The sequence below is a fragment of the Puma concolor genome, chromosome B4 (assembly GCF_028749965.1).
Source record: "Puma concolor isolate L17-30 chromosome B4, mPumCon1.1.hap2, whole genome shotgun sequence".
Classification (NCBI taxonomy): Eukaryota; Metazoa; Chordata; class Mammalia; order Carnivora; family Felidae; genus Puma; species Puma concolor.
In genome coordinates, this window is record NC_141673.1 from 10,458,809 (window position 1) to 10,466,760 (window position 7,952).

A 7,952-nucleotide genomic window follows, 5' to 3' on the forward strand; every position below is an offset into this window, starting at 1 on the left:
TCCCATGGTAGCCGGAGCCGCTGGGGGCGGGCTCTAGTCGCTGAGATCCCGAGGGTTTCGCGCGGGGTCCAGGCGCCGCACAACCGCCGCGGGGCCGTGGTTACGGTCTCCCGAGCCCAGCTGCTCCCTGTGAGGAGGAGGCACCAGCGGGGTCTTACTTTAGGGTGAGGTTTCCATTTTGGTTTGTCCCCCAACGGGCTCTGACCGGACCACGGCTTATCCTAACCTCCTCTTTCCGCCAGAGAGGGTTTCCCTGCCACAGGCGTCGGGTCAGGATGAGGTCTCCGTTCATGTGTGAGGATCTGCCTGTGTATCTGTTCGGGGTGGGGGGGGGGGGGAAGGGCACTATCGCGATACTGACGGCAACGAGTCACGTTTTTGCTGAGACTCGACCCCCGCTCCCGGACTTTGGGTGGCATCGAGGAGGTTGGGGGCGCGGGAGCAGAAATTGGGCCTGGGAGACAGGGGTTGTCATTGCGTTTTTCCCTCCTCAGGGCCCTTCCATGGCTTCCCAGGAAAGGGTGGAGGCAGTGACCAAAGGAACTGGGTTCTGGCGCTGCTCCAAGCCAGCCACTTACACCCCCGGGACCTGCAAGCTGCTCAGAGGTCAGTGTGTTTAAAGGACCGGAGAAGAGTGGTGGTAGCAGGTACCCTCTGTAACTCAGTTATCCCTTACATGATCTGTGCTTAGCAATTGCTACTTTTATTTTACAGATAAGAAGCCTGGGGTTCAGAAAGGTTTGGGGATCCTACAACTTGCAAGTGGCCTAAAGTCAAAGAAATAAGAATTTTGAAGTGATTAACTCCTGCGCATCCCTTAGATCACACTTTCAATTTCCCCAGGGAAGCCTGATCTCCTGCCCACCCACCACCACAGTGGAACCAACAGTTAGTTCCCTGCTTTCACACTACCAAATACCCTTTCCTTCAATGGACAACACAACCTGGAGTCAGATATTTAGTTGTCTCCCACTGGATTAATATTCATCTACCCCTCTAGATCACGAACTCCATTAGGGCAGGGATTGTGCCTGTTTGGGCTCAGGATTGTAGCTCCAGCACCTGGCACATGCTTAATAAAATACTGTCCATTGGTTCACTCACTCAACGGCAAAAAAATTTTTAAACCTGCTTAATGTGCTTTAGACATTGTTCTAAGTGCCAGAGACACAGCAGTTAAAAAGAAAAGAAGAAAAAAATGGAGCGCTTGGGTGGCTCAGTCAGTTAAGCATCCGACTTCGGCTCAGGTCATGATCTCACGGTCCGTGAGTTCGAGCCCCGCGTCGGGCTCTGTGCTGACAGCTCGGAGCCTGGAGCCTGTTTCAGAATCTGTGTCTCCCTCTCTCTCTCTGACCCTCCCCCATTCATGCTCTGTCTGTCTCTGTCTCAAAAATAAATAAATGCTAAAAAATTTTTAATTAATAATAAAAAATGAAAAGAAAAAAACAGCAAAAAATCTTGCTCTCTCATGAGCTCATATTCTAGTAGGAGTGACAGTAAGTATATAGAATTTCAGTGATAGTAAGTGTTACAGAAAAAACAATGAAGCAGGAAAAGGAGGGAAGAAGTACTGAGGTGCGGAATGGGGTTAGGAGGGGATACAATTTTACACTAGAATAAGGTGAGATGAAGGGCTGTGTCTGCCGTCCGGGAGACCTCATAGCGGTGCTTTATCTTTGCAGTGATGATGAAGGAATCCAAACTGACAAACTTCCAACAGCGACACATCATGGACACCATGAAAAGTAAGAGGCAATCCACAGAGGCTTCCTGGGCAGAGGGACTCTGGACCACACTTTTAATGCTCCTCCATATTCAGGGGTTGGGGATCTCGTTTAAAAGGACCAGGGGCACCTGGGTGGCTCAGTGGGTTGAGCGCCTGACTTCGGCTCAGGTCATGATCTCACGGTTCACGAGTTCAAGCCCCACATCAGACTTACTGCTGTCAGCGCAGAGCCCCCTTCAGAGCCTCTGTCCCTCTCTCTCTGCCCCTTCCCTGCTTGGGCTCTCAGAAAGAAAAAAAAAAATCTCTTAAAGACCACAAAAAGGGTTACCTGGGTGACTAGGTTGGTTAAGCGACTGACTCTTGGTTTCAGCTCAGGTCCATCAGGCACCACGCTGATAGCCTGGAGTCTGCTTGGGATTCTCTCTCTCCCTCCCTCTCTCTGCCCCTCCCTGGCTCGCTCGCTCACTCTCACTCTCTCTCTCAAAATAAATAAATAAGCTTTAAAAATTTCTATTAAAAAAAAAAAGACCAAAAAAATTGAATAGTATTTTTGACCCTTGCTCCTGGGGAATTGATCGTTCAGGGCCTTTGTTTCTTTCTGGGACACGGGTCCTAGCACAACAACAAGCCTCTTGCCATCTGTCTCCAGCCATCCTTCCATGAGATCACAGCCCAGCTGAGACGTCCTGCCCGACCAAAATAGTCTCCACGTGGTCATGTCTGCAGTCTGTTACACACATACCATATGAGCTCTCCAGAGGAAAGGACTGTGTGTCTTACTCCTACTTTTATTCATTCACAGCTTAGCTAGTAGAAGCAAGACAAGTAGCAGGATTCCAACATAGGAGGAGTATGCAAAGGCCTCCCACCGCTCACCTCTGACTACCCATTGTATTAGTTATTTTTAAGGAAAACAACAAAATGTAAGTACGTGGGCACGGTAGCAAGGTGCGCCCTGAGATCTTGAAAACTACCCTGCTTTCTGAGGCCTCACTGAATCAGCATTTAATGGATGGGAACAGAGCCCTGTGAAGTTGCCTCTGAGAGAGAGAACGTCAGAACCTTCTCTGTTGAACCTACCAGAAGTGATTGCCTTACGTACGGAAGAGGGTGCCTGTGGGAGGGCACCCGAGCAGCCACAGAAGCGAAGGGAAGAGAGTGTCAGAGAGGCGAATATTAGCAGTGCCGGTCCAGCAGTGGCCAGGGGACTTATTGGGGACAAGGACAGCCCAGGCTGTCAGAGCCTGGTGCCTTCACACATCTGCATCATGTAACTCTATCTCCACACTCAGCAATCCACTAATAATCTGGTGGCCCCTCTAGCAGGACTGCAAAGAGAATGTGCTAGAAATTCCAGTAAATTCCAGGAAACGAAGGACTATGTCCGCCTTGTTCACCGCAGGACCCCCAGCACCTAGGTGCTCGATATTTACTGAAGGACTGATTTCATTAGGCAAGTCACTGGTTTGCCTGACAGTTTTAGTTTTACTCTCCTAAGTTTTCTTTTTAAAAACTTGCCTCCAGACATTCATTTGTGTTGGGTCTGCTTTCTTCTGGAACCCCGTCTCTTTTTCTCTCCTCTTAACCAAATCCTACTTGTGTTGAGGCTTCGTTCAAATTCTGTTGCTAGCCACAGATTCCTCTCCTTCACCTGACCTCCCAGAATTACTCAGGCCATAATCATCTGCTGAGGGTAGGCCGGGGGATGGGACGGCACACCGCACCGGACAGGCGGAAGGAGGGAACGGAGGGAGCAGGAGGGACATTCTGGGAAGCACCGCGTCTCTCCAGAGAAGAGCAGGAAGGCCGTGGTGTGGCTCTAGGTAGAGGGTGTGTGAGAAGGGGCTCGTTTGTGGGGAAAGGTGGCAACTCCATCTTCCAGGCCTATGGGACAGACACCTCAGAATCATCCCTGACTCCTCCTCGTCTTTCTCCCCGACCCCACATCCAACCCGTCAGCGTGGGTCTGCTTGACCTTCAAACCATATCCTGACTCTGACCACCTCTGCCCCGGGCCCCCCCCGACACGGTACTTTCAGCAGCAACCAAAGGGTCATGTGACTCCTCTGCTCCAAACCCTCCGATGGTTTCCCACCTCAAAGTAAAAGCCAGCTGATTTTGGCTCAGGTCACGATCTCGCGGTTCATGAGCTCGAGCCCAGAGGCGGGCTCTGCGCTGACAGCACGGAGCGTGCTTGGGATTCTCTCCCGTCTCCCTTCCTCTCTGCCTCTCCCCTGCTCTCATGTGCTCACTCTCTCTCAAAAAGAAGTAAACATTAAAAATAAACAAACATTAAAAAAGAAAAAGTAAAAGCTGGTCTTTCCGGAAGCCTACAGGTCCCTGAACTTCTCTTGCCCTCCCTGACCTCTGACCTCTGCTCCCACTATACTCCTGCCTCGCTCACTCCATTCCTGGCCCCCTAGCTTCTGGCTGTTGCTCAGACATTCCAGGCACGTGACCACCTCACGGCCTTTGCTCTGGCTGTTCTTTCTGCCCGAAATGCTCTTCCGCAAAATACCTGCACGACAGAGCAACTCACCATTTTGGGGGCTGACCTCATCATGAGGCCTTCCCTGCCTCCCCTCTTTAAAATTGTAAATTCTGCTCTGACCTCCTCTGTTCCATCCCTGTACCGTCACTAACCAGCTGTGTATTTTTCTTACTCATCATCCACACTCCTCCGACCCCAAATGTAAGTGCCGTGAGGGGACTTTGTCTTACTTACCACTTTACCCCCAGTGTCCTAGGCCTGGCACAGAGCAGATACTCGGTACGTATTTGCTGGGTGGGTGATAGAAGGCTGGAAAAGGTGGAAGAGGTAGATGGGGGGGCCAGATCAAAACAATGCAGGGGAGGGGCTGCTCTGAGCTGGGCTTTGGGGCAATTGAGAGCAGGGGCCAGTCAACCAGGTAGGAGGTGATACACTTGGCTGGCCTGGAGGGGGGATCCCCAGATCTGGGCCGAGACAGCAGGGAAGGACAGTCAGGGGGACTGGTGTGTATCACCATCGGAACCATCCCTCCCTACCTAGAGACCAAGCAGGTTTTAGGAATCCGCCTATAGAAATAAAAGCAGTCTAGAAGCTTGATGCACAAGAATGTTTATTGCAGCATTGTTTGAAGTAGCAGGGAAAAAAAGAAAAGGAAACAGCCTGAGTTTCTGAAATTAAAAGACTAGCTGAATAAATAATGTATCCATTCTACGAACTAGTATATAGCTATAAAAAATAAGTTCTATATAAATGAAGTGATCTGGAAAACTGTCCATGATCAATTGTTAAGTGAAGAGCCAATTACTGAATATAATTCAGTATGCTCCAGTGTTTGAAAAACGAAGCTCATATATGCACACATATCTTTGAACATGTTTGTATTAACATCAAAAAGTTCGGAACGAGACCACCAGATTAGAAGTTGCTCGTTATGGGGTAGGGGTGGGGGACTGGAGGGGAGAAGGGAAGACTTCTATACTGTTTAACTGCTTGTAACAGGCAGGTGTGACTTTTATAAATTAAAAAAAAAAAAAAAAAAAAAAGCCAGGTGGGTCCCCCTCCACCTCGAACCTTCCTTTCCCAGGAGGAGACACTCTGCCCCTCCAGTGCAGCCCAACATCCAGCCAGAGGGTCTTGCCTCCCAAACAGCCGGCCTCGGCCATCTACCTGCCTCCCATCCTGGTGGCCCGGCCCCACCTCCGGCCTGCCAGTGTGTGCCAAGCCGGCGGGGCCTATAGCCGGGAACCATTCAAGCCTCAAGCCACCCGTAAGTGAGAGGGCCTCGAGAGCCCCTCTTCCACCTCCCTCCCCGAGGGGGCCGGGGGCCAAGCGGCCCGTAGGGCAGGGCAAGTGTCTAACCAAATTCTCTCACTGTTTGTACTAATGTACTTGAGCCTGGGCACCTGTTAGCTTGGGGGTGTTCAGGGTGTAGAGGAAACCGGTGAACTGGTCCTTTTTCATTTTTTTTTAGAATTCTGTAATGATTAACTAGAGTCCACCAGTCCCTGACGAGTGTTTGGCTGTCAGATCTCAGGGCCCCTGCTCTCTTAAGGTCACACAGTCCCACACCGTAGGCACGCCAACCTACTTCCTGGAGCCTTTTGCCTCGCTCCCTACCTGGCATCCGGTGTAGCTCTTGGCCCAGACCTGCCGACAGCTCCACGTGGCCTCTACACACAGGCCGCCTCCACGGTGACCACAGTTTTCTTAGCCTCGCTCTGCACCAGAGCGTGTGGGTTCCAACCTTAGTTCCTTCGGCCCTTCCCCCTCCTGCCTGCCTGGACAGGACAAACTCAGGGGTTCCCGGGGTTCAAGGCGCCGGGACCCCGGAACAAGCATGCCCAACCAGGAGCTCAGACCACGAGTGGGGTGCCTCGCCTGCCTTAACTCGGCCATTTCTGGGCCCTGTAGGAGATCTGGAGAAAGAGAAGCGAAGACTCCAAAACATTTTTGCCACTGGGAAGGACTCCGAGGAACGGAAAAGGAAGCCCCCTCCGGGGCGACAGGAGGACCCAGCCCCTGAGCTGGACCGGTTTGAAGAATGTAAGCCACCGATGGGCCACCTAGGCCGGGAAGGTGGGCAGAGGGGTCCACAATCGGGGGATGGAGAGTAACCCTGAGGGCCAACGAGTGGGGAACACGGACCGCAGGAACGCTTCCTCTCCCCAAGGGAGCAACCCGTCGTCCCCGCCACCCCTCCCGGGAGCCTGGCGGCCCCCGTTGCCCTGTACACTGACGGCCCTTCTCCCCTGTCCAGTGGTAAAGGAAATCCAGGACAGGAAAGAATTCCTGGCCGACATGGAGGCGCTGGGACAGGGCAGACAGTACCGAGGGATCATCCTTGCGGAGATCTCCCAGGTAGAAGCCACAGGGAAGGGGGGGAGAGGGTCTGCCGTGCGTGCGCAGCATGAGACGTGAGTGGACAGGGCACCCGTCGCCCAGGTTTGGGGCTCCTCAGGTCCCGGCCCTGAATCCCAGCTTTCCCCGATGCCCTTTGCAGAAACTGCGGGAAATGGAAGACATTGACCACAAGAGGAGTGAGGAACTTAGGAAGGCTCTTGCCAACCCTTGATCTGCCTCCAGAGACAGGAGCAGAGTAGCCCAACCTGGACCACTGGAGCCCCACCCCATCGCCAAGCAGGCTCCCCCGCACCCCCCCCCCCCCATCAGCCCAGCTACCCTGGCCTTCAGCCACGTCAAATGGCCACACGGCACTGCCCTGGCCCGGGGAACCCTGGGCGCACGCAGCACCCTAGAAAATGGCCCAATCTCCGAGAATGAGCTGATTCTCCTCAAGGCTCTGCGCAGGGAGCCTGGGTCGGCTGAGCCACTGAGACCGACAGTCACAGTCACAGACGTGCCCAGCACACACCACACACACAAGCACACACGACTTGGAGTCTTTTCTCGGGGAAAGAGCCCACATACAGTGAAGGCGAGGCCCAATCGCACCCTCTTGGCCACGTGTCAGAGGGCATCCCACGGGCCCCTTCTTCCCCACCCAGCACCCGCTGTGTGCCCTACGCATTTGCTTTTCAGAACCCAGGAATGAACGGGAGTCCTTTCAACCTACCTGTCTTAGGACCTATTTATTTGACTTCTTACAGCCTCGGGCAAATGTTTAACGACTACCATTAACTGGCCAGTAAGACACCTCTACCCTAGGTCATCACACACACACTGTTTTGTTTTCAGAGGGAAGGCTTATGTGTTCAAGGAGTTAGGACTTTTCAAGCCCGGATGGTTTTTAGCCATTTGCACGTCTCAAGTGGAAATGAGAACCAACACCTCTTGAACAGCCCATGGCCGGGCACCATGGCAGGTGCTGAATTTCACTTGGTCCGTTTGCTCAATAAAGCCCTGGGACGGCTTGCTACCCACTGTGTGAAATCTGAGGCTCCCCAGGACACCGTAACCAAGGTCATTCAACTCAAGTAGCCCACTAAGGGTTAGAAGTTAGTTCTCGGTCTTTCCGCTAAACCCGCGGCCCACAGAGACACAAGGGTGGGAGACAGACCAAAAGAGCCCGGCTTTGGAGCTCCGATCCCAGCCTGTGCTCTGCGAGCCTGGGCAGCACCCCAGACTCCGCTCCGACTGCTCATCGGCGAAGCCCTGCCTCAGAGGGCTACGGAGACCTCCGACCACAAGAACAGCCCCCAGGCCTGGCACACGGCACATGGACGTCCCCATTTCTTCTCACAGCCACGAGCCCTATATTCTCCGGTATTCTGACAC

At 53.0% G+C, this 7,952-nt stretch overlaps 1 protein-coding gene across 2 annotated transcripts; it reads left to right on the forward strand.

Moving 5' to 3' along the window:
* Nucleotides 1-6: 6 nt before the first annotated feature.
* CB4H22orf23 (chromosome B4 C22orf23 homolog) lies at nucleotides 7-7,072 on the forward strand. Of its 2 annotated transcripts, XM_086712305.1 has the most exons (7): nucleotides 7-164; nucleotides 495-606; nucleotides 1,683-1,745; nucleotides 5,302-5,484; nucleotides 6,129-6,260; nucleotides 6,475-6,575; nucleotides 6,718-7,072. In XM_086712305.1, the coding sequence occupies exons 2-7, from the start codon at nucleotides 504-506 to the stop codon at nucleotides 6,787-6,789; spliced, it is 654 nt and encodes a 217-aa protein (XP_086568431.1). In that variant the 5' UTR covers nucleotides 7-164; nucleotides 495-503; the 3' UTR covers nucleotides 6,790-7,072. The 2 variants fall into 2 exon arrangements, with proteins under 2 accessions (XP_086568431.1, XP_086568432.1); XM_086712306.1 differs by lacking the exon at nucleotides 5,302-5,484.
* The last annotated feature ends 880 nt before the right edge of the window (nucleotides 7,073-7,952 follow it).

Bases quoted from the DNA above. Each gene is read 5' to 3' on its own strand.
- CB4H22orf23 (XM_086712305.1), top strand. From the start codon at position 504: ATGGCTTCCCAGGAAAGGGTGGAGGCAGTGACCAAAGGAACTGGGTTC. The intron at 607-1,682 runs GTCAGTGTGTTT...TTATCTTTGCAG, and splicing joins GACCTGCAAGCTGCTCAGAG to TGATGATGAAGGAATCCAAA. The intron at 5,485-6,128 runs GTAAGTGAGAGG...TGGGCCCTGTAG, and splicing joins ATTCAAGCCTCAAGCCACCC to GAGATCTGGAGAAAGAGAAG.